This window comes from Coregonus clupeaformis, chromosome 31 (genome assembly GCF_020615455.1).
Source record: "Coregonus clupeaformis isolate EN_2021a chromosome 31, ASM2061545v1, whole genome shotgun sequence".
Lineage (NCBI taxonomy): Eukaryota > Metazoa > Chordata > Actinopteri > Salmoniformes > Salmonidae > Coregonus > Coregonus clupeaformis.
In genome coordinates this window covers 34660921-34687316 of record NC_059222.1, presented here as the reverse complement: position 1 = coordinate 34687316, position 26396 = coordinate 34660921, and the positions used below count along the sequence as shown (strand labels likewise).

The following is a 26396-nucleotide window of genomic DNA, read 5'->3' as shown; positions in this document are numbered from 1 at the left end:
GTTTGCACAGATGAAGAGTGAGTGAGGGGGAACTGACCCTGTGGCTGTCACGTTTACAAACTATAGCACTACTGTACATGTTGGCCAGAGACTGTGGACACACAGCCAGATAGAGGGGCTTTGGACACCAGGAAGAGGAACAGGAAATGATAACTGCAGGCACATGGAGCTAAACTGAGGAACTCTGTTATGACATCATTTCAGATGGATCATGTTCATTAGGCACCAAAACGGACTGCAACAGGGAGGGACACTACCTGGACCTGTTCAATTAGAACCGCTTGTTTTAGTTTTGTCGTTAAAATGTTTTGCTACGGTGTGTCCTAATGAACATGACCCTGTAGTCAAGGGACAGGTCTTGCATGTTCTAGGAGGGGATAGAGGGGAATGTATTGCATTGTACATACTGTAATAATAGGATTGGTTCATTGGATCCTTCCTTGTATAAACAATATTGTAAAGCTTAAGTAATAAGTATAGCCACATCTTGTTGTTCTCTCACTGGTGAAGATAAGATGGAAGACCTGAATAAAAAGGCAAATGAGGAAGACATTTTAAAGAAATTGAAAAATAACAAAAGCTATGGCACTTTTAAAAAACTGTTCCCCCTTTCAGTGAGTGCACTAGGGGACGACTGAGGGACAGTTGGGCGCAGTGGAGGAAGGAGATCTTAGTTTAATTCCCATATCTGGGCCTCGTTCAGTCTACAAACGTTGTGGAACATTGCAGCTAGAAATGTCGAGGCATGTTTGTTCTACATAACGTATTTCTGAATGTTCCACAATGTTGTGCCCCAGGTTTGGTCGAGGCAGATATTGTCTTCCCTCGTTTAATGAGGTGAGCCTCATTGCACAGAAGCAGGGGATGCTGTATCTGTATGACTATTTCTACCCAAACATGCAAATTAACTTAACACTCAAAGGCTGTGGGGAAGTCTAGGAAGGAAATAAATGTTTTTTATTTTTGGGGATTTGTTTTTAAAATAGTATTTTTCTTTCGCCTTGCTAAGGAGAGGAATCCATTGGTAACAAGTGGGGCTTAAGCCTATGGGAGCGTCCCAAATGGCACCCTACTCCCTATATAGTGCACTACTTTTATATGGGTCCTGGTCAATAGTAGTGTGCTATATAGGGAACAGGGTGCCATTTGGGATGCATAGATGTGGTTGGGGTCCTATATGCTTCAGGCATTGATTGGTGGACAGTCAGACAGGTGTGCTCTGATTTGGAGAGCTGCCCACAGAACTGGAGCATATCCAACCAATGACAGAAGACAAAGGTGCGCTCTCCCTGCTGCTGAACACATACATTCTGGTCCTCTGCTGCTCTTAGTGTTTGATATGTACAAAAAATATTAAATCTTTTTTAAAGAAATTATTTTTGTGTGTGAGATTACTGTTTGTCATGACCAAAGGTTAATCAAACATGGCATAGTAATGTTGAAACAGGATCTTAAAATAGAAGGGATTGCCAGCATTTTCACATACAGCATCAATCTGTGAAGTGGTCTCTGGTGCGTTTTACAGCTTTCATTCTTTGGTCTTTATTTTATTACAGAAAAAAGGCATACATGCAAATAAATTGAGTCCATTCACATATGAAATCACAATTTCTAAAAGTGCATTTAACAAAGTCACAACCGTGCCAATTTTCCAGTCATACATCTTGATGTACAACAGATGCGGGATGCAAACCCTGAACGCTGTGTGCTTTGTATACATTCAGTACATTCCCATGTATCGACAAGATGAAGACTGCCACAGACTGTCATTAGCAGACAGGTGTGCCCTCAAAGACTAAAGCAGCAGTCAACCCTGTCTTGTCCTGCTTGAGTTGACTTCAATACTATCCCAATACTAATACCAATTATTTATTTGGAATCGATTCTTAACTGCTTGAGGTGATCTGTGCTGTAGTTATCAGATTAGTAATGTGAGTGGTCCTTTGGTGCTGTCAAGGATCTTGCTATTGTAAATTGAAGTTGTAAAAAGGTCATCCCCCTCATTTGTTGTTCAGCGGGACCCCATAGCTGGAGCTTCTCTTAATCTCAGTCTGTCCAATCATCCAGCGCACACCAACTGACACTGAGAATTGAATAGAAAGGAAAGAGACTTGAACATACTGTATGCTGAGGGTCGTATGACATCTTTGTGGTTACAGCATCCAGTGTAGATGTTTGACCAACATGTTTCTCAATGGAATGATTAGTGCAAACATGATTATGTAATGGAAGGCCCAATACTGTCATGTAAGCGATAAGGGCTAGTACCAATGCTTTTACAGACATGCGATGACAAGGCATGCAGTATTATAATTTAGTACTTTCCAAGAGTAAGGAACAAGCTGTTGATCAATATCAGACTTGGCTACTGCATTTCAAAATATTTGGACAAAGATTAGATGGTTAATAATGGCTAAGATTAGGGAGAATGTACAAATAAATGCACCTTGGGCTCGATTCAATCCGTAGCACAGAAGATCTGTATTGTAGCGCGATTGACATTTAAAGGCAATGTGACCGCGTTCTCTGAAACTGCATTAAAAGGTAAATGCTGCACATGTTGGTTCAATCATAAATTACAGTACTTAAGTAGTTTGTGGTACCTGTACTTTACTATTTATATTACTGACAGCTTTTACTTTACTACATTCCTAAATAAAATATGCTTTTTACTCCATACATTTTCCCTGACAACCAAAAGTACTCTATACATTTTGAATGCTTAGCAGGACTGGAAAATGGTCTAATTCACACACTTATCAAGAGAACATCCCTACTGCCTCTGATCTGGTGGACTCACTAAACACATACTTCATTTGTAAAGGACGTCTGAGTGTTGGAGCGTGCCCCTGGCTATCCGTAAATTAAAAAAACAAGAAAATGGTGCTGTCTGGTTTGCTTAATATAATGAATTTGAAATGATTTTTACTTTTGATACTTAAGTATATTTAAAACCAAATACTTTTAGACTTTTACTCAAGTAGGATTTTACTTGAGTCATTTTGTATTAAGGTATCTTTACTTTCACTCAAGCATGACAATTGGGGATCCTGGGCTGTGTCGCAGCCGGCCGCGACCGAGAGACCCATGAGGTGATGCACAATTTGCCCAGCGTCGTCCGGGTTAGGGAATGGTTTGGCCGGCCTGGATGTCCTTGTCCCATCTCGCTCTAGCGACTCCTGTGGCGAGCCGAGCGCATGCACGCTGACACGGTCGCCAGTTGGACGGTGTTTCCTTCAACACATTGGTTTGGCTGGCTTCCAGGTTAAGCGAGCAGTGTGTCAAGAATCAGTGTGGCTTGGCAGAGTCATGTTTCCGAGGACGCATGGCTCTCGACCTTCGCCTCTCCCCAGTCCGTACGGGAGTTGCAGCGATGGGACAAGACTAACTACCAATTGGATATCATGAAATTGGGGGTAAAACAAAAAGGGATAACTGGGTACTTTATCCACCACTGGTAAATTTCCTTTAAAATGTAAACCGCACTACAACGCAGGTCTTCCCCGCTACGGGTTGAATCGAGACCCTTATCGCCAAAGTTATTAGTCACAAAGTTATCCTGGTTGAAGGTGACTTTTGCAACACATTTGTCTCGAGGGCCAGATTTGGCTCAGGGGCTACCAGTTGATAAAATATACCAATAACACCCACCTGCAGCACAGAAAGCAACGGTGGCTAGGATGGTGAGAATAGACCCAGACTTGACCAGCTGGACCAGGAGGAGGCAGAGGGGGTATAGGAGAAGGCAGGTCCAGCCCAGCCAGTTGATCAGGGCCCAGGACCTGCGTGGTGGAGTAACTTTGGGGCCTGGGAAACACCCCGTCTGGCTGTAGTCCTCCTGGAACTTGTCCTGGAAAAACGATACATGACCACATCAGTTATCTTACAAACAGGAGCATAGACCATTGGATTCACAGCCATGACCATAAGAAAGTGGGAAGAGAGGGGTAAAATATTTTTGTTTTTTATGAATTTTATGTCTCTGATGTCTATATAATGTATTTATTTTTGTAGTGGATCTCTTTTAACGCAGTGCAATGAAGTATTATCTAATTTAATCTAACCTGGGCCATTTTACATCAGTTACTGTACATATGGGTCGTATTGTGCAAGTGTTCGAAGAAAGTGTTTGGTGCAATATTTGTGAATTAAACATTGGGGACAGAATAAAGTTATAATGTCAGGGTGAAGAGTAGGTACTGACATTAAGATAAAGTGTAAATGAAGACAGTTTTAGCTTTGTCCTTTGTGTTGTATCCCTTACTGAACAAATAGATGCAAACTGCACCTTGTGCAAATTCTTAGTTAGTAAATCTGGCCCATAATGAATTGTGATCCCGCTCCCCAATAAGAACACCACCTTCTCCTGGTAGAGTTTGTGAAGCCAGGCAGAACACTCAGCCTCATCCTCTGGTATGGACTCCAGAGGGATTCTCCTAGAGATAGGAAGGTAGAAGGGAACACATTTATTTTAGCTGTCCAATTAAATTCAATTAAATTCAAAAGAACTTTATGGTCCAGTAAAAAGAAAACAGTCCAAGACAGTCGTGAAGAGGGCACGACAAAGCCTATTCCCCCTCAGGAGACTGAAAAATGTGGCATGTGTCCTCAGATCCTCAAATAGTTCTACAGCTGCACCATCGAGAGCATCCTGACTGGTTGCATCACTGCCTGGTAAGGCAACTGCTCGGCCTCCGACCGCAAGGCACTACTGAGGGTAGTGCATACGGCCCAGTACATCACTGGGGCCAAGCTTCCTGCCATCCAGGACCTCTATAACAGGCGGTGTCAGAGGAAGGCCCTAAAAATTGTCAAAGACTCGAGCCACCCTAGTCATAGACTGTTCTCTCTGCTACCGCACGGCAAGCAGTACCGGAGCGCCAAGTCTAGGTCCAAAAGGCTTCTTAACAGCTTCTATCCCCCAAGCTATAAGACTCCTGAACAGCTAATCAAATGGCTACCTGGACTATTTGCATTTCACTGTAAGGTCTACACCTGTTGTATTCGGCGCATGTGACAAATGCAAATTTGATTTGATTAAGACAATATATGGGCCTTGAGATCAGTGAGGTATGCCTCTAACCAATGACCCTTCCAGGTCCCACTCATAGCACTTGCCCAACTTGCGATAGAAAATGCAGGCTTAAAATGTATTCCTATTATCCATACATACCTTACATATAAATCTGGATGATACTTCTCCCCATTGAGAACTCCTAACAAGGTTGGAGTTTCGTTGTTTCTGAAATTTAGTGTACAACAGTACACGGCAGCAACTAAAGGGGTAACAGAGAAAAACAAAAAGTTCAATGGCACCAGTCTTCATCCAAAATATTAAAAAATAATACTTAGATATTCACTCATGAGCAGGGTTGTACGGAAGAGTATTAAGGGGAAGGGGATACCTAGTCAGTTGCACAACTGAATGCATTCAACCGAAGTGTGTCTTCCGCATTTAACCCAACTCTGAATCAGAGAGGTGTGGGGGGCTGCCTTGAATCGATGTCCACGTCATCGGCACACGGGGAGCAGTTGTTGCTGGGGGTTAACTGCCTTGTTCAAGGGCAGAACATCAGATTTTCCCACCTTGCTGGCTCTGGGATTCGAACCAGCAACCTTTCGGTTACTAGCCCAACGCTCTTAACCGCTAGGCTACCTGCCGCCCCCATATTAGGGCCAAGTGAAGAAAAGAAAATAGCTGGTGGTGGTAATTGGATTTTAAAAAATTGCACTTTAAATAAGTGGCAATATTTAGAGAATAAAGTAGAAATTAAATTTAGAGAATAAAGTCGCAATATTTCAAGAATAAAGTCAATTTATTTTTTATAGTCCATATATTTTTTAGAAAGTCGACATTGAGAATAATGTTGCTGTTATATTTTAAGATTAAAGTAGGGGATTTGGTTAACTGCATGTCTGTCTGGCTCCCTGTTGCTGTGCACACCACCATGGCACAACCTCTTCTAGGTCCTAATACTTAATGTAATACTTAATAATTTGGTTATTATGTTCTAAAAGAGCAAGGATTTGCTTGTTACTAAAGCCAATTCTAAAGTATAGTTTTACCAGTCCTCCAACTCAGGTATTTCAATGGTGGCGTGCACAGCAACAGGGAGCCAGGGAGGCATGCAATTAATAACCAAATCCCCTACTTTCATCTTGAAGTACAACTGCGACTTTATACTCGAAATATTGCCACTTTATTCTTAAATTATTGCCACTTTATTCACGAAATTTTATTTGGAATATTCCCGAAAATGTATTTCAACTTTATTGTCAAAGTATTTAAAGTCTTTAAAGTCCTATCTGTGCAAAGAAAATATCCAAGTACCACCACCCAGCACCTATTTATTTTTTCTCTTCACTTGGCCCTAATACTCTTCTGTAGTGTTGAGTAGGTTACTTTCTACATTTAATCCGTTACAGTTATTAGTTACCTGTCCAAAATTGCAATCAGTAACGTAACCTTTGTATTACCCAAACTCAGTAACAATCTGATTACTTTGTTACTTTTGGATTACTTTCCCCTTAAGAGGCATTCGAAGAAGACATAAACACATTCCACAGGTGGAACAAAGTTAAACTGAGAAAACAAAGGTGTCAATGTATTTTCTCGCAAACATCCTTTCTGAATTTAAAAATAATCATCTAGTTTTTCAAAAGTATCTGTAATCTGATTACAATATTTTTGTTGGAAACCTAACTGATTACCGTTACAGTTTTTATGTAATCAGATGACATGTAATCAGTCACTCCCCAACCCTGCTCATGTGTTTGACATCCTGGAGCTCTCCACGGTTCCACACCTGTCCCTCTGAGGTTCTGAACGGCTACCCAGAAGCCCTTGGTCCTGGGCAGGAGGTGGTGTTTGAGTTTGGGCAGGCCTTTCTTCTCTGCCACCTCCATACTGATCCGATGCTTCTCCTCTGTGAAGCGTGTTCCCTCACAGTGGAGCAAGAACTGGCACACAATTAGAGATTCACTGTAGCATCAAAACTCTGTTTAGATTGACCAACCAACCTGTATGCTCATGTTTACAAGGTGAGTCTCATTATATTCTCACATTGTTATCCTTCCTAGACTTGTGACATAATGTTGATGGTATTAGATTAACAACCAAACTGCATACTCATGTTTAGTTGTGAAGAAAGCTGGAATTAGGAGTTTAAAAAGATGCCACATCCATCACATCCTCTCATGAACTATACATGTCTTAATCAACTTTTTAGTATTAAGTGTCATTACTGATTGATTACTTTACTGGTTGATTGATTGATGGCTCACCCAGAAGTTCTCAGGGTAGTCCCGTAAATTCTGAAGACTCTGGACAAAGTTCCTCTTATCTTCCTCCCACTTCCTCTTAATAAACACCATCTCCAGGAAGTACCACATCCAGCCAATCACAGGCAGGTACGACAACTCTTTCTTGGCTAAACATTTGGAGGCCTGGAAAGGGAAAGATTGTTAATGTGTTTGAGTACAGAGGGCATCAAAGAACTTCTGAAAATCTGGGGCTTTTCCCAATTAATCTTTCTGCAATTCATTACTTCCCACCTTCTTTGCCTCCTCCTTCACGGTATTGAAGGAGAAGGTCCAAGGTGAGAAGGAGGCAAGGAGAGAGGATGCAAGGAATCTAAGACAGATTCATCGAGAAAGAGCCCTGTTCTCTTACCCCAAGGACCCCAAATATGTCACAGAAGGTCCAGCCACACAGAAAGTCTATTTCAAAGTTGTGGTTGAGGACGACGATGGCGTTCTCTTTGCCGTAGAGTCGGTAGTTCTCTGGGTCTGTGTAGAGCACAACTTCAGTGCCAGACCACCACTCTAGGAGAGCCACAGATTCTGGGGAACACACATAGCATAACATAACAGAGTAAAACGTAAATAATATAACACTGTGTCAGCAGGTACAGTAACTTTGCATTGCAGTTATTGCACAACGTTTGAGAGAGGATAGCCCTCCTGCAGCGTCAGTGCACTTAAAGGGGCAATCTGCGTTGGTACATAATTTTTTTTTCTTTTAAATGGGTGATATATACCCATTGATTCTTGAAGAATATAACTTATAAATACCTCATGAGCTTAGATCAACTGTCGATCCCCATCAATATCCAAAATATAAGCTTTTTTTACTCTGTTGTTTGTAAACAATGCAATTGGAAACAAACACTGTCTATCCTCAAAACATGGTTAAAACTATCATTTTGATCTCATTGATGGTCATGAACTGCCATCCCTCAGCTTTTTACCAAAACAGTGGCGGGAAATCCGCTTTGTTTTTGTTTGAACTGCATATCAAATTCAATCACATTTTATTGGTCACGTACACAGATTTTGCAGACGTTATCGCAGGTGTAGCGAAATGCTTATGTTTCTAGCTCCAACAGTGCAGTAATACCTAACAATACACACAAATCCCCAAAATGTTAATTAATTAAGAAATATTAGAACGAACGAGCAATGTCAGAGTCCGGGATGGATGGATGGATGGATAGATGGATGTGTGTATAGTATGTGTACAGCAGTTGTTATATAGGATAATCCTTGACTAGAATACAGTATATACAGTTGAAGTAGGTAGTTCACATACACCTTACCCAAATACATTTAAACTCAGTTTTTCACAATTCCCGACATTTAATCCTAGTAAAAATTCCCTGTTTTAGGTCAGTTAGGATCACCACTTTATTTTAAGAATGTGAAATGTCAGAATAATAGTAGAGAGAATGATTTTTCGGCTTTTATTTATTTCATCACATTCCCAGTGGGTCAGAAGTTTACATACGCTCAATTAGTATTTGGTAGCATTGTCTTTAAATTGTTTAACTTGGGTCAAACGTTTCGGGTAGCCTTCCACAAGCTTCCCACAATAAGTTGGGTGAATTTTGGCCCATTCACCCTGACAGAGCTGGTGTAACTGAGTCAGGTTTGTAGACCTCCTTGCTCGCACATGCTTTTTCAGTTCTGCCCACAAATGTTCTATAGGATTGAGGTCAGGGCTTTGTAATGGTCACTCCAATACCATGACTTTGTTGTCCTTAAGCCATTTTGCCACAACTTTGGAAGTATGCTTGGGGTCATTGTCCATATGGAAGTCCCATTTGCGACCAAGCTTTAACTTCCTGACTGATGTCTTGAGATGTTGCTTCAATATATCCACATAATTTTCCTTCCTCATGATGCCATCTATTTTGTGAAGTGCACCAGTCCCTCCTGCAGCAAAGCACCCCCACAGCATGATGCTGCCACCCCCGTGCTTCACGGTTGGGATGGTGTTCTTCGGCTTGCAAGCAACCCCCTTTTACCTCCAAACATAACGATGGTCATTATGGCCAAACAGTTCCATTTCTGTTTCATCAGACCAGAGGTCATTTCTCCAAAAAGTACGATCTTTGTCCCCATGTGCACTTGCAAACCGTAGTCTGGCTTTTTTTTATGGCGGTTTAGGAGCAGTGGCTTCTTCCTTGCTGAGCGGCCTTTCAGGTTATGTCGATATAGGACTCGTTTTACTGTGGATATAGATACTTTTGTACCTGTTTCCTCCAGCATCTTCACACGGTCCTTTGCTGTTGTTCTGGGATTGATTTGCACATTTCGCACAAAAAGTACGTTAATCTCTAGGAGACAGAACGCGTCTCCTTCCTGAGTGGTATGACGGCTGCGTGGTCCCATGGTGTTTATACTTGCGTACCATTGTTTGTACAGATGAACGTGGTACCTTCAGGCGTTTGGAAATTGCTCCCAAGGATGAACCAGACTTGTGGAGGTCTACAATTTTATTTCTGAGGTCTTGGCTGATTTCTTTTGATTTTCCCATGATGTCAAGCAAAGTGGCACTGAGTTTGAAGGTAGGCCTTGAAATACATCCACAGGTACACCTCCAATTGACTCAAATTATGTCAATTAACCTATCAGAAGCTTCTAAAGCCATGACATCATTTTCAGGAATTTTCCAAGCTGTTTAAAGGCACAGTCAACTTAGTGTATGTAAACTTCTGACCCACTGGAATTGTGATACAGTTAATTATAAGTGAAATAATCTGTCTGTAAACAATTGTTGGAAAATGTACTTGTGTCATGCACAATGTAGATGTCCTAACCGACTTGCCAAAACTATAGTTTGTTAACAAGAAATGGTTGAAAAAAAAGTTAATGACTCCAACCTAAGTGTATGTAAACTTCCGACTTCAACTGTACATATGAAGTGGGTAAGACAGTATGTAAACATTATTAAAGTGATAAGTGTTCAATGACTATGTACATAAGGCAGCAGTCTCTAAGGTGCAGGGTAGAGAACTGGGTGGTAGCCAGCTAGGAACAGTGACTAAGTTCAGGGCAGGGTACTGGGCGGAGGCCGGCTAGTGGTGACTATTTAACAGCCTGATGACCTGGAATTAGAAGCTGATTTTTCAGTCTCTCTGTCCCAGCTTTGATGCATATGTACGGTCTCTGCCTTCTAGATGGTAGCGGGGTGAACAGGCTGTGGCTTGGGTGGCTGAGGTCCTTGATTATCTTCTTGGCCTTCCTGTGACACCGGGTGCTGTAGATGTCCTGGAGGGCAGATAGTGTGCTCACTGTGATGCGTTGGGCTGACCGCACCACCCTTTGGAGAGCCCTGCGGTTGCGGACGGTGTAATTGCCGTACCACACCGTACCAGGCGTTGATACAGCCTGACAGGATGCTCTCAATGGTGCATCTACAGAATTTCGTGAGGGTCTTAAAGGGCTAAGCCACATTTCTTCACCCTCCTGAGTGGATGGACCATGTCTATGTGGATGGACCATTTCAAGCTCTCTCTGCTGTCTCCTGAAGTCCACGATCAGCTCCTTCATTTTGTTGGTGTTGAGTGAGAGGTTATTCTCCTGGCACCACTCTGCCAGGGCCCTCACTTCCTCCCTGTAGACTGTCTTGTTGTTGTTGGTAATAAGGCCTACCACTGTTGTGTCGTCAGCAAACTTGATGATTGAGTTGGAGACGTGCATGGCCACGCAGTCATGGATGAACAGGGCGTACAGGAGGGGGCTGAGCACGTACACTTGTGGGGCCCATGTGTTGAGGATCAGTGTGTTGTTGCCTACCTTCACCACCTGGGGTTGGCCCGTCAGGAAGTCCAGGACCCAGTTGCACAGGGCGGGGTTCAGACCCAGGGCCTCAAGCTTAGTGATGAGCTTGGAGGGCAATATTGTGTTGAAGGCTGAGCTGAAGTCGATGAACAGCATTCTTACATAGGTATTCCTCTTGTCCAGATGGGATAGGGCGAGAACGAGAGCTCACTGTCCTCATGAGCGGTGGTGGCCCGAAGACGGTGTTTAGCTTGTCCGGGAGCAAGGTGTCGGTGTCCGCAATGTGGCTGTCTTTCCCTTTATAATCTGTGATTGTCTGGAGTCCCTGACACATACGTCTCATGTCTGAGCTTGTTTACATTTTACATTTTAGTCATTTAGCAGACGCTCTTATCCAGAGCGACTTACAGTTAGTGAATACATATTTTTTTATACTGGCCCCCCGTGGGAATCGAACCCACAACCCTGGCGTTGCAAACGCCATGCTCTATCAACTGAGCTACATCCCGGCCGGCCATTCCCTCCCCTACCCTGGACGACGCTGGGACAATTGTGCGCCGCCCATGAGTCTCCCGGTCGCGGCCGGCTGCGACAGAGCCTGGATTCGAACCAGGATCTCTAGTGACACAGTTAGCACTGCGATGCAGTGCCTTAGACCACTGCGCCACTCAGGAGTACTTGTCCCTTTAATCACTGAAGTGAAACAATAGTGAAAGAGAGTGATATTCGGTTTGTATTTCAGGCCAAGAGAAGGCCTGCAGTAGAAGTAAAGAACAGTAGAATAGATCCTACTCACGGCTGGTGAGGCAGTATCCCAGTTTACAGTTGATCCTCCTGGCCAGCTGCTTGTTGATTGGCCAGAGGGGCAGAGTGCAGATCTGTAATAGGTTGACCAGGAGACCGCTGACCAAGAACCCATAGCAGATGACCAGATGACACAAGAACTGGCCCTTCAACCACTGTACCAGACCCATCTAGAGGAGAGGAGTGGGGAGGAAGGGAAAGGGGATACCTAGTCAGTTGCACAACTGAATGCATTCAGAGGAGCGGAGGGGAGAGGAGAAGGGAGGTATTTGGTATTTTATTAGGATCCCCATTAGCTGTTGCAAAAGCAGCAGCTACTCTTCCTGGGGTCCACACAAAACATGAAACATGACATAATACAGAACATTAATAGACAAGAACACCTCAAGGACAGAACTACATAAAAAAATTTTTAAGGCACACGTAGCCTACATATCAATACATACACAAACTCTCTAGGTCAAATAGGGGAAAGGCGTTGTGCCTTGAGGTGTTGCTTTATCTGTTTTTTGAAACCAAGTTTGCTGTTCACTTGCGCAATATGAGATGGAACGGAGTTCCATGCAATAATGGCTCTATATAATACTGTACGCTTTCTTGAATTTGTTCTGGATTTGGGGACTGTGAAAAGACCCCTGGTGGCATGTCTGGTGGAGTAAGTGAGTGTGTCAGAGCTGTGTGTAAGTTGACTATGCAAACAATTTGGGATTTTCAACACATTAATGTTTCTTATAAAAAGAAGAAGTGATGCAGTCAGCCTCTCCTCAACTCTTAGCCAAAAGAGACTGGCATGCATAGTATTTATATCAGCCCTCTGATTACAATGAAGAGCAAGACGTGCCGCTCTGTTCTGGGCCAACTGCAGCTTAACTAGGTCTTTACTTGCAGCACTCGACCACACAACTGGACAATAATCAAGATAAGACAAAAATAGAACCTGCAGGACTTGCTTTTTGGAGTGTGGTGTCAAAAAAGCAGAGCATCTCTTTATTACACAGACCTCTCCCCATCTTTACAACCATTTAATCTATATGTTTTGACCATGACAGTTCACAATCTAAGGTAACGCCAAGTAATTTAGTCTCCTCAACTTGTTCAACAGCCACACCATTCATTACCAGATTCAGCTGAGGTCTAGAACTTAGGGAATGATTTGTACCAAATACAATGTTCTTAGTTTTACTGGCCACCCATTCCAAAACACACTGCAACTCTTTGTTAACAGTTTCAGTGACTTCATTAGCTGTGGTTGCTGATGCGTATATGATTGAATCATCAGCATACATGGACACACATGCTTTGTTTAATGCCAGTGGCAGGTCATTGGTAAAAATAGAAAAGAGTAGAGGGCCTAGAGAGGTGCCCTGCGGTACACCACACTTTACATTAGAGAAGCTTCCATTAACGAAAACCCTTTGAGTTCTATTAGATAGATAGCTCTGAATCCACGATATGGCAGAGGTTGAAATGCCATAACACATAAAAAAAATTCAACAACAGGTTATGGTCAATAATATCAAAGGCTGCACTGAAATCTAACAATACAGCTCCCACAATTTTCTTAGTATCAATTTCTTTCAACCAATCATCAGTCATTTGTGTCAGTGCAGTACAAGAGGGGGGAGGGGGGAGGATAAATAACAGACATAGTAGATGAGCAGCAGGTGACACAGGAACCACTGCACCAGGCCCATCTTCCTATTGGAAGATAGACTGTAAACCTTGTCAAACATTTCTCTGTCCTCACCTTCCCTTCTTCTGCACTGATTGGAAAATGACTTGACATTTTAAGCTTGTCATTCAGCTGGCTTTCACCTGGTCAGTTCTTTCAGATCAGAGGAGAGAAGGCAAAGAGAGGACAGATCTTTTAGACAGTTGCGACAGAGCCAAACAGATCCAATCTCGTATGATTTCCTGCCATCAAACATCCAAAATCCTGAACAAAATACAGTAGCTGACGTTGCATAAGATAGATGATTACGTCAGGCAAAAATGAAAGGAGGGTGGTTGGTCGGGCGTATAACACAAACGTCTAGCAACCGGAAGGTTGTTAGTTTGAATCTTATCACGGACAACTTTAGCATTTGAGCTAATTAGCAACTTTTCAACTACTTACTACTTTTTAGCTACTTTGCAACTAATTAGCATGTTAGCTAACCCTTCACCTAACCTAAATCAAATACATTTTTATTTTATCACATGCACCGAATACAAGTGTAGACTTTACCGTGAAATGCTTACTTATGAGTCCTTTCCCAACAATGCAGTTAAAAAGTAAGAAAATTAACAAATAGATAAAAAGAAAATAGCAACACAATAAAATAACACAATAAATAACAATAACGAGGCTATATACAGGCTATGTACAAGGAGTACCGGTACAGAGTCAGTGTACTGGGGTACGAGGTGGTTGTGGCGGTTGATTGAGGTAATACAGTATGTACATGTAAGTTTGGTTAGGTGATTGATTGAAGTACTATGTACATGTGGGTAGGGGGTGAAAAGCATAAAGCCCGGGTAGCCGTTTAATCAACTGTTCAGCAGTCTTATGGCTTTTGGGTAGAAGCCTTTTGGTCCCAGGTAGCATGAAGAACAGACTGTGACTTGGACGGTTGGAGTCTTTTACATTTTATATGGCATCACCTGGTATAGAGGTCCTGGATAGCAGGGAGCTCGGTCCCAGTGATGTACTAGGCCGTACGCACTACTACCCTCTGTAGCGCCTTGCGGTCGGATGCCGAGCAGTTGCCATACCAAGCGGTGATGCAGCCAGTCAAGATGCTCTCAATGGTGCAGCTGTAGAACATTTTGAGGATCTGAGGGCCCATGCCAAATCCTTTTGTTTCAGCCTTTCAGATTTACGTACAGAATAATACTAAATGATCTGAGACCAGGTTGGACAGCCAAGTCTCAAAGATACACATCAATGAGATACTGTAACTTCCAGTCCTCAGTATAGGTCACCATTGCACGACTACTATGCATGCATCGCTTGCATGTATTTACATTGTGTGCGAATGCACTACCAGAGTTTTGAAAAGTCTGTTTAATAATACTTAGGCCTACCTGTGGATATTTTGTCTCAAGTTCCCAGAGGTATGAGGACAAACCACCCAGACAACCGGTAGAGTAAGTTCAAATGTAATTTTATTTTATTCACATTATTTAGTCTCGCTGGCCACTTCAAATAGTTTAAGTTCAATATTTCAGAAGGTGAATTACGTAAGCTAGTCACTGGATGGCTAATGGGGCAAAGGTCACCCCACCCTCGCTCCACAACAGTTGGCAGAGCTATTGTGTTATCCTGACCCTGACTGACACAGTGAAGCGCTCACTGCCCTCCAAAGAGCTGGCTGTTAAAAAATAAAGCTCCTTTTATTCAACTTCTTCATCTCTCTCCCTTCCTCCATCTCGGCTGAATAGAAGTCATTGAGGTCTACTAACGAAAGATTGTACTGATCTAAAAAGGAGATATGTAGGCTTGCCACCACATCCATAAAGGTCCAAGGGTGGATTGGCCATCTGGCAATTCTGGCAAATGCCTGATGGGCTGGACAATTTTCTTGTTGGGTGGGCTGCTCGAAATTGACACACGAAAATATAATTTGTATATAAAAGTAAAACAATGGCAAAGGTGACATGGCTGGCAGCCCATGGGCCTGATAAGTTATTATTATTATTTCTTTTTTTTATTGTGCAATTTCTCTGTTATACTAACAGCCTTTGGCTGATCAGTGGGCAACGGCCAGCCCCCCTACCAAGATGGGCCGGCCCGGTTTTCTGATGAGCTGAGGTCACGCAAACTCACATTCAAAGTCAAACGCGGCATCAGCAAAGAGACCTGCTCCAACTCTGTCATCAGTTAAGACAGCCAAGATCATGGCTATTAAAAAACGGAAACAGTGCCTATAAATTAAGAAAGAGCATATTTTAAATTGTAACTCACTCAAAACTTCCTATTGATCCTAAAACCATGATTTGGTCAAACAGTGAAGTGCATTATCCTCCTGATTCCTGTAATCAAAGTGTCTGCCCTGCCCCTGTGCCTGTACCCTTGCTGGGGCCTGATGCTGGGATAAGCGAGCCACTCTCCTCTCCCCCCATGCACTCGAGAGAAAAATGTGTTCTGATTGTAGGCTATAACATTTCAAAATGCAAATACAGGAAAAACACAGCTTTGGAACCAAGACTTAAAAATAACTGATATTGGCACAAGATGGAGGGAGTGTTGGAACATAACACACAAAATTACAGTTAACGAAAATGTACGCTTAATCCAGTATAAATGAATGTATAGAATTTAATATACAGTGGGGGAAAAAGGTATTTAGTCAGCCACCAATTGTGCAAGTTCTCCCACTTAAAAAGATGAGAGAGGCCTGTAATTTCATCATAGGTACACGTCAACTATGACAGACAAAATGAGAATTTTTTTTCCAGAAAATCACATTGTAGGATTTTTAATGAATTTATTTGCAAATCATGGTGGAAAATAAGTATTTGGTCAATAACAAAAGTTTCTCAATACTTTGTTATATACCCTTTGTTGGCAATGACACAGGTCAAACGTTTTCTGTAAGTCTTCACAAAGTTCACACACACTGTTGCTGGTATTTTGGCCCATTCCTCCATGCAGATCTCCTCTAGAGCAGTGATGTTTTGGGGCTGTCGCTGGGCAACACAGACTTTCAACTCCCTCCAAAGATTTTCTATGGGGTTGAGATCTGGAGACTGGCTAGGCCACTCCAGGACCTTGAAATGCTTCTTACGAAGCCACTCCTTCGTTGCCGGGCGGTGTGTTTGGGATCATTGTCATGCTGAAAGACCCAGCCACGTTTCATCTTCAATGCCCTTGCTGATGGAAGGAGGTTTTCACTCAAAATCTCACGATACATGGCCCCATTCATTCTTTCCTTTACACGGATCAGTCGTCCTGGTCCCTTTGCAGAAAACAGCCCCAAAGCATGATGTTTCCACCCCCATGCTTCACAGTAGGTATGGTGTTCTTTGGATGCAACTCAGCATTCTTTGTCCTCCAAACACGACGAGTTGAGTTTTTACCAAAAAAGTTCTATTTTGGTTTCATCTGACCATATGACATTCTCCCAATCCTCTTCTGGATCATCCAAATGCACTCTATCAAACTTCAGACGGGCCTGGACATGTACTGGCTTAAGCAGGGGGACACGTCTGGCACTGCAGGATTTGAGTCCCTGGCGGCGTAGTGTGTTACTGATGGTAGGCTTTGTTACTTTGGTCCCAGCTCTCTGGAGGAGGAGGTCGTCGGGTAAGCTTGGCTTTATACATGGCTTGGGCTTTGTCGAGTAAGGCTTAAACTATGTATTTAGATTGTAGTTAGGTATTGTAGGTAGTTATCGTGGGTTGTTGTAATTATTGTAGGTTAGTATTGTATTCGACTGTGCCCGGCATAGCACGAAGCTAGCTAGCTAACCCACCACCTGGACTAGCTAGCGAGTAGCTATTAGCAACGGTATAGTTATTTCACGCCTGAGAGTGCCTGTAATTACGCCAGCTGGCTGCCTACAATAATTACATACAATAATTGCCTACCATTCAGCTGTTTTCTAACCTCATTGTCTGAACCGTCAACGTTAGGTAGCAAGTGGCTACTGTGCTTGAAATTTAGCTAGCTTGTTGCTACCTGGATAGCTACTAGTAAACAATAGCTGGAACGACCGAGCGAACAGACGCGAACTGGCTGAGTCAATTCAGTGGCTAGCTTTGCACTTGGCTAGCTAACAGTAGCTGCTAGGGGTAAGTCATAACCTACATTTGTGTTTTGTTTTTTACATGTTGATAGCCCGAGTTGTTCAAGGAATTCGGGACATGGGTGACTAGTTAACGTTAGTTTGGCTCTCTCTGTGTGTTCGTGCCGTGAAAGGAGGGGTTCTTCTTTGTCTGAAAGCAATGGCTAGCTAGTTTGCTAACTATTCTAGCTAACTAACTGGCTGAATAAGTTGATGAAGGACTCGCTCAAGCTGTCGGGACTAACCCACAACGTTAGACACGGACACAAACGATCTGCTTGCGTGTTGATACACTGGTGGTTTGTTGTGGCCGAGTATTGGCGCTAAACCGTGTTGTTGGAGTCCGGCATGCTAGCTGGCTGTGGCGTCTTATGACTTGGTGCCCGGACGATTTTCACTGAATAATACTGCACCTAGTTAGCTAGCTGAATAAACTGAGTTAGTCTATTCCTAGAAAACATTGAACCGCTGTAGTTTACAACAATTATAGTTTCTGAGGTGGAAGTTGGGAGAGTTATATTTGGGAGTTGTGGTGAGGGAGGCCCCGCTCTCTCCTTTCCCAGATGTTTAGTTCATTTCATTCCGATCTCCTCTGCATTATTGTAGCCATTTGCTGCAGCCTGTCAACTATGCCTCTGCCTATCCCTGTTCTCTCCTCTCCGCACAGGCTACACAAACGCCTCACACCGCGTGGCTGCTGCCTCTCTAACCTGGTGGTCCCTGCACGCACCACCGACCTGGAGTTCCAGGTCTCAGGCAGCCTCTGGAACTGCCGTTCTGCTGCCAACAAGGCAGAGTTCATCCCAGCCTATGCTACCCTCCAGTCCCTAGACTTCTTGGCGCTGACGGAAACATGGATTACCACTGAAAACACTGCTACTCCTACTGCTCTCTCCTCGTCTGACCATGTGTTCTCGCATACCCCGAGAGCATCTGGTCAGCGGGGTGGTGGCACAGGAATCCTCATCTCTCCCAAGTGGACATTCTAAATTTTTCTCCTAGCCCATCTGTCTATCTCCTCATTTGAATTCCATGCTGTCACAGTCACTAGCCCATTTAAGCTTAATATCCTTGTCATCTATCGCCCTCCAGGTTCCCTTGGAGAGTTCATCAATGAGCTTGACGCCTTGATAAGTTCCTTTCCTGAGGATGGCTCACCCCTCACAGTTCTGGGGGATTTCAACCTCCCTACGTCTACATTTGACTAATTTCTCTCTGCCTCCTTCTTTCCACTCCTCTCCTCTTTTGACCTCACCCTCTCACCGTCCCCCCCTACTCACAAGGCAGGCAATACGCTTGACCTCATCTTTACTAGATGCTGTTCTTCTACTAATCTCACTGCAACTCCCCTCCATGTCTCCGACCACTACTTTGTATCCTTTCTCTCTCTCGCTCTCCTCCAACACTACTCACTCTGCCCCTACACAGATGGTAATGCGCCGTCGCAACCTTCGCTCTCTCTCTCCGCTTCTCTCTCCTCTTCCATCCTATCATCTCTTCCCTCTGCTCAATCCTTCTCCCTCCAATCTCCTGATTCTGCCTCCTCAACCCTCCTCTCCTCCCTTTCTGCATCCTTTGACTCTCTATGTCCCCTATCCTCCCGGCCGGCTCGGTCCTCCCCTCCAGCTCCGTGGCTTGATGACTCATTGCGAGCTCACAGAACAGAGCTCCAGGCAGCTGAGCGGAAATGGAAGAAAACTAGACTCCCTGCGGACCTGGCATCTTTTCACTCCCTCCTCTCTACATTTTCTTCATCTGTTTCTGCTGCTAAGGCCACTTTCTACCACTCTAAATTCCAAGCATCTGCCTCTAACCCTAGGAAGCTCTTTGCCACATTCTCCTCCCTGCTGAATCCCCCCCTCCTCCCTCTCTGTGGATGACTTCGTCAACCACTTTGAAAAGAAGGTTGACGACATCCGATCCTCGTTTGTTAAGTCAAATGACACTGCTGGTCCTGCTCACACTGCCCTACCCTATGCTTTGACTTCTTTCTCCCCTCTCTCTCCAGATACAATCTTGCGACTTGTGACGGCAGGCCGCCCAACAACCTGCCCGCTTGACCCTATCCCCTCCTCTCTTCTCCAGACCATCTCCGGTGACCTTCTCCCCTACCTCACCTCGCTGATCAACTCATCCTTGACCGCTGGCTATGTCCCTTCCGTCTTCAAGAGAGCGAGAGTTGCACCCCTTCTCAAAAACCAACACTCGATCCCTCTGATGTCAACAACTACAGACCAGTATCCCTTCTTTCTTTTTCTCTCCAAAACGATTGAGCGTGCCGTCTTTAGCCAACTCTCTTGCTATCTCTCTCAGAATGACCTTCTTGATCCAAACCAGTCAGGTTTCAAGACTGGTCATTCAACTGAGACTGCTCTTCTCTGTGTCACGGAGGCTCTCCGCACTGCTAAAGCTAACTCTCTCTCCTCTACTCTTGTCCTTCTAGACCTGTCTGCTGCCTTTGATACTGTGAACCATCAGATCCTCCTCTCCACCCTCTCCGAGCTGGGCATCTCCGGCGCGGCTCACTCTTAGTTGCGTCCTACCTGACCGGTCGCTCCTACCAAGTGGCGTGGCGAGAAGCTGTCTCCGCACCACGTGCTCTCACCACTGGTGTCCCCCAGGGCTCAGTTCTAGGCCCTCTCCTATTCTCGCTATACACCAAGTCACTTGGCTCTGTCATATCCTCACATGGCCTCTCCTATCATTGCTACGCTGACGATACACAACTAATCTTCTCCTTTCCCCCTTCTGATAACCAGGTGGCGAATCGCATCTCTGCATGTCTGGCAGACATATCAGTATGGATGACGGATCACCACCTCAAGCTGAACCTTGGCAAGACGGAGCTGCTCTTCCTCCCGGGGAAGGACTGCCTGTTCCATGATCTCGCCATCACGGTTGACAACTCCGTTGTGTCCTCCTCCCAGAGTGCGAAGAGCCTTGGCGTGACCCTGGACAACACCCTGTCGTTCTCCGCTAACATCAAGGCGGTGACCCGATCTTGTAGGTTCATGCTCTACAACATTCGGAGAGTACGACCCTGCCTTACACAGGAAGCGGCACAGGTCCTAATCCATGCACTTGTCATCTCCCGTCTGTATTACTGCAACTCGCTGTTGGCTGGGCTCCCTGCCTGTGCCATTAAACCCCTACAACTCATCCAGAATGCCGCAGCCCGTCTGGTGTTCAACCTTCCCATGTTCTCTCACGTCACCCCGCTCCTCCGCACACTCCACTGGCTTCCAGTTGAAGCTCGCATCTGTTACAAGACCATGGTGCTTGCCTATGGAGCTGTGAGGGGAACGGCACCTCCGTACCTTCAGGCTCTGATCAGTCCCTACACCCAAACGAGGGCATTGTGTTCATCCACCTCTGGCCTGCTGGCTCCCCTTCCTCTGCGGAAGCATAGTTCCCGCTCAGCCCAGTCAAAACTGTTCGCTGCTCTGGCACCCCAATGGTGGAACAAGCTCCCTCACGACGCCAGGACAGCGGAGTCACTCACCACCTTCCGGAGACATTTGAAACCCCACCTCTTTAAGGAATACCTGGGATAGGATAAAGTAATCCTTCTACCCCCCAAAAAAATAACAAACAAAAAAAATATATAAAAAAAAATATATATATAACAAAAAAAATCAATAAAAAAAATATCCTTTGTAAAGTGGTTATCCCACTGGCTATAAGGTGAATGCACCAATTTGTAAGTCGCTCTGGATAAGAGCGTCTGCTAAATGACGTAAATGTAAATGTAAATGTAATGTCATTCACTAGGTCCCCCCGTGTGGTTCTGGGATTTTTGCTCACCGTTCTTGTGATCATTTTGACCCCACGGGGTGAGATCTTGCGTGGAGCCCCAGATCGAGGGAGATTATCAGTGGTCTTGTATGTCTTCCATTTCCTAATAATTGCTCCCACAGCTGATTTCTTCAAACCAAGCTGCTTACCTATTGCAGATTCAGTCTTCCCAGCCTGGTGCACGTCTACAATTTTGTTTCTGGTGTCCTTTGACAGCTCTTTGGTCTTGGCCTTAGTGGAGTTTGGAGTGTGACTGTTTGAGGTTGTGGACAGGTGTCTTTTATACTGATAACAAGTTCAAACAGGTGCCATTAATACAGGTAACGAGTGGAGGACAGAGGAGCCTCTTAAAGAAGAAGTTACAGGTCTGTGAGAGCCAGAAATCTTGCTTGTTTGTAGGTGACCAAATCCTTATAATTTTCCACCATAATTTGCAAATAAATTCATTAAAAATCCTACTATGTGATTTTCTGGAAAAAATGTCTCAATTTGTCTGTCATAGTTGACGTGTACCTATGATGAAAATTACAGGCCTCTCTCAGCTTTTTAAGTGGGAGAACTTGCACAATTGGTGGCTGACTAAATACTTTTTTTCCCCACTGTACAAGAGACAAAATTCACAAATTCTACAGGAAAACGGCAGAGTCATGTCTTAAGTGTAAAACTAACAATGACTAAATAATTCATGCCTTCTGGGAGTGCTATAAAGTCTAAAAGTTATGGGCACAGTTAAAAAGCTTGCTGTCAGAAGTTTGACAATGTAAATGTACTTTTAATCTGTCTATCAGCATATTTCAAGACATGGCATATGGGGGTGCGGTGAGATACCCAATGAGTTGGACAATATTATTTAACACTTATATTGAAGAAGCTATTACTTAAATACTGGAAGTCAAATGATACTCCAACGTTAAGAGAATGGAATAATCAAATGCTTTATTATTTAAATATTGGAAAAAAATCTGTCTACACAAATTTGAAATCATATGAGGTAGGGTCTTACAAGTATTAGAAACAACATTAGGTGTGGATATGGTGGGAACATTTGGGTCTGAGCAAGTGTGATATTGTTAATGTTTGTGGAAATGAATGTATGTAATGTTAAGTTGTTAATGTTTTTTGTCTATGTATGTTTTTTGTTTGTTGTAAAAAAAAAAAAGAGCACAAAAAGGTAAATAAAATACAAAAATGTGTCAATGAAGCTTTATTAATAATCGTAGCAAATTATGCATCAGGAATGGTGGAGATCCTAGCAGGCCTGTCCAATGGGACAACCCTATTCATAATTGCATGATAATTTTGATTAAAGGGATACTTGGGGATTTTGGCAATGAGGCCCTTTATCTACAGTATTTTCTCTGATGAACTCGTGGATACCATTTGTATGTCTCTGTGTCCAGTATGAAGGAAGTTAGAGGTAGTTTCATGAGCCAATGCTAACTAGTGTTAGCACAATGACTGGAAGTATATGGGTATCTGCTAGCATGCTATGTTAAGTTGTTTATTGTTTTTGTCTATATATGGTTTTTGTTTGTTGTAAAAAAAAATATTAACAGCAAAAAAAGGAAAATAACATATATAATAAATAAAAAAGAACAGCTTAGGAAGCTTCGTCCCCTTGTCCTTGTCGAAGAGAGGATGGTCTCAGCTTTCTGTAGGTATCATTTGTATTTCTCAACTCTCAATATTCAGCTCAATAGCAACTATTTTACAACCAATATATTTGATATGGCTTTGAGATATGGAGCGGTGCGTGCGCAAAATGCGCATCGGCCATTGCGAGGGCATAGGCCTATAGCTATCATGGGTAGTAGCCTGTAACTTCAACGTTCTTTTTAGGACAGTACATGTACTGTTGGATGAATAACGCCAGTGGGTATTATATTTAAAGTTAGCAATCTAGTTAATGTGTTTTGAGTATGCACTTCCTCAGGTGTTGAACCCCCTATTAACTGAATTGCTTTTATAGAGGACTGAATTGAATTGTGAGGATGACCACAATTTATTTTCACAATGAGCCAAATCTATTGGTTTTCTACCCAAAGTTGCAAAGGAAATGTGATCTATTTAATAAACACAAGACACCAGCAAAATGGATAAAAGACTGTGGCAGTATTGCAGGAACAGCGGCATAAATATTTACTTACTTACTTTAAAAAACATTCTGCATTGTTGGTTAAGGCCTTGTAAGTAAGCATTTCACGGTAAGGTCTACACCTGTTGTATTCGCCGCATGTGACAAATGACTGTAAGTCGCTTTGGATAAAAGCATCTGCTAAATGGCATATTATTATTATTATAAATACAATTTGATTTGATTTGTTCTAGTGGTCAAAACCTGGTACTTTCACACTATGGTAAATAGTGCAAGCAACTTTAGTAATTCCTTTGAACAGGGGAGAGAGAAAAAAAACCTCCAGATTCACAGGGAATACATTACATAAGCAACACTCCAAGCTACAGCTTCATACCACTTGTCAAAGATAGAGAACTGATACTGTATACTGGGTGTTGGGGTGGGATTGGCATGGGGTGTGGGTGGTCCATGGGTGGCTTTTGACCATTTAAAAAAAGTATATTCTTCATGTCTTACTCATTGGTAGGAAGAAGTTTGGTCCAAATCGGATGTTGGGTACTATATTTATAGAATGAATCCTATAAATTAAAATGACCAATTTGGGTGCAATCAATTAGCTTAATTTCCCAGCGATCAAATTATATTTCAACAAAATAATGTTTCAGAAATGCTAATCGTATCTGTTACTAACTACAGAAACTATTTCAGAACAATCTGAGATGGTGGGTGTCGAAATCCTATTTATTGTGCTCTTTGAGGTGGAATGATCCTAATCTAATCTAACCTAACTCTGTTCCACCAGCCAACTTCTCAACAGGACTAGGCACATCTCTAGGCAGACAACTGTGCTTACAGGTACACCTCGTCTGACTGGCTATCTGATGATTATACAACGTTGATGACACACCCCGCTAGGTTACACACTGGGAAATACTATAGTGTACCAATAGGTGACTGGCCCTACCTAACCGCACCACAATACAATACAATACAATCTACAATGGAGGACTTTACCTCAGGGGAGTGGTGGTGTACAGTAGCCTGTCAAACCTCACCTATGCTTTTGAGGAAGTATCAGGACGGGAGAGGAAAATAGTTTTACATGTTCATTCTAAGCAAATGCATCCCATGACATCTTCTGATGCCAAATAGCACTTGGTCTCTATCTGAAGTGCTCAATGAATGGCATTCCATAAGAGCAAATTACTTCTAAAAAATATGATTTCAAACTATAGCCAACATGATTTGACTGGTTATTTTTGGTTATGATAACACTAAGTTAATATAGTTCAAAATCACAAAGCTTTTTTCATTGATTTAAATCGAACAGACTATGGCTTTAATTTATAATCAATAATCTTACCAAGGAACTCGTCCAAGTAGTTGTAGTATACAAAAAATGCAGTATCCTAATAATAAGACAGTGTGAAAAAACACCATAATAATTAGATTACCATAATAAAAGTGTGTTACCTACCTTGTCCCTGGCTTTCTTTTCTGGCAACGATAACGCGGCCAAGACACTGCCCGTGTGGTGAGATATCTCCATCCGTTGGAATACTTATTATTCTTCAGTGGGGTTTATCGGCGGTTGGCATCCAACGTTATAGTGCATTACCGCCACGTACTGTACTGGAGTGTGGGCCAGAGACAGGGAGAAACTAAATCCAACCTGCCAGCCCCGTTGCTCTTAAAAAAGATTACAAAATATTTGAGACTATATATAATGACGTTCTACTCAATACTCTTTAAACTAATGTCCTGTATCCCCTTCTCCCTCATACTAGATCTCATCCTCTCTCTTTCCCTCCGATACTGCCCACACTATAGCAATACATGCTCCATGGTCTCTGTTTCCTGACAATAATCACACTTTCCTGTTGGATGCTTTCCTATCACATTTAATGTCTTATTCAACTGGCTGTGTCCCACCCTTAATCTTGTAAAAATAGCCTCCTCTCTTCTGTCCCTTCCTGCCGTCCTCCCCGACTTTCCTCTGTACTTGAAATAAATGCCTTCCCTTATTATCTCTATTCCACTGCTCCTGCCATCTCTGCACCATCACTGTATATATCAGTCTTTTTGCCTCTGCCTTGCTCATTGAAACGTCAACATCAACATCCCCACTACTAAGTGCTTGTTTAGCCTATTCGTCTACTTCCTCGTTCCCCTCCACCCCCACATGGGCTGGGACCCAAGTACATCTTATCTGAATACCCATCTGTTTAATCATGCCATGGGTTTGTAGCACCTCATAAAGCAGGTATTGTCTGGTACGTCAGCTAAAGGACTGGAGACTCTTTAACACTGCACATGAATCCGAGCAAATAACTACTGTGTCTTGTTTGACTTCCTCCACCAACTCCAGGGCCAACAGTATGGCCATCAGCTCCGTCGTATATACAGCCAGATGATCTGTAATACGTTTCCTGATTTCCACCCCACATTCCTGCACTACAAATGCTGACCCAGTACGTCCTGTCCTTGGATCTTTTGAACCATCTGTGAAAATGGCCACAAAATCCTGATACACAGTTTCCAGACGTCTCTTAAAGAAATAAAATGGATCAACACCCTCCCTATCTTTCTGTAGTCTCTCCAACACTTCTAGATCAACTACTGGAGGCGGGAGTAGCCATGGTGGATTTTCCGTTGGAATACGGCGGTACAAGCGCTTGTTTCAAAGAGTGCTCCGTAAGCCACGCCCCAGTGGGCAGAGCTAGGCATGTTGCACCGGGACAAGTTGAAATACAAAGAAAAGCCTCTCAATTTACAATGGGTTCGCCTTTGTTTTGTGTAGCCTATTTATGCTCATATGTTTGAGACCAGTGTATTGCAGTTTATTTCGTTTTATACTTAATAAGTAAACTATCTTTGAGTAGTAAACA

General features: G+C 43.2%; 2 protein-coding genes across 3 annotated transcripts in view; one reads left to right on the top strand and one right to left on the bottom strand.

Moving 5' to 3' along the window:
• The window catches only part of LOC121540796 (mitogen-activated protein kinase kinase kinase 4), a 93968-nt gene extending 92592 nt beyond the window's left edge, over positions 1–1376 (top strand). For both annotated transcript variants that reach the window (XM_041849892.2, XM_041849893.2), the window contains one exon: positions 1–1376. In XM_041849892.2, the coding sequence (XP_041705826.1) occupies positions 1–21 (21 nt within the window). In that variant the 3' untranslated portion in view covers positions 22–1376.
• Positions 885–25145, bottom strand: LOC121540801 (1-acyl-sn-glycerol-3-phosphate acyltransferase delta). The gene is made up of 9 exons (XM_041849906.2): positions 24986–25145; positions 11861–12038; positions 7673–7842; positions 7285–7446; positions 6807–6960; positions 5174–5276; positions 4361–4436; positions 3652–3850; positions 885–2083 (listed from the first exon to the last, which is right to left on the bottom strand). Exons 1-9 carry the CDS (start codon positions 25055–25057, stop codon positions 2001–2003), a joined length of 1197 nt encoding a protein of 398 aa, XP_041705840.2. The 5' UTR covers positions 25058–25145; the 3' UTR covers positions 885–2000.
• Positions 25146–26396: the final 1251 nt, after the last annotated feature.

Bases quoted from the DNA above. Each gene is read 5' to 3' on its own strand.
- LOC121540801 (XM_041849906.2), bottom strand. From the start codon at position 25,057: ATGGAGATATCTCACCACACGGGCAGTGTCTTGGCCGCGTTATCGTTG. The intron at 7,447-7,672 runs GTAAGAGAACAG...TTCCCTTTCCAG, and splicing joins ACATATTTGGGGTCCTTGGG to GCCTCCAAATGTTTAGCCAA. The intron at 6,961-7,284 runs GTGAGCCATCAA...ATTGTGTGCCAG, and splicing joins ACTACCCTGAGAACTTCTGG to TTCTTGCTCCACTGTGAGGG.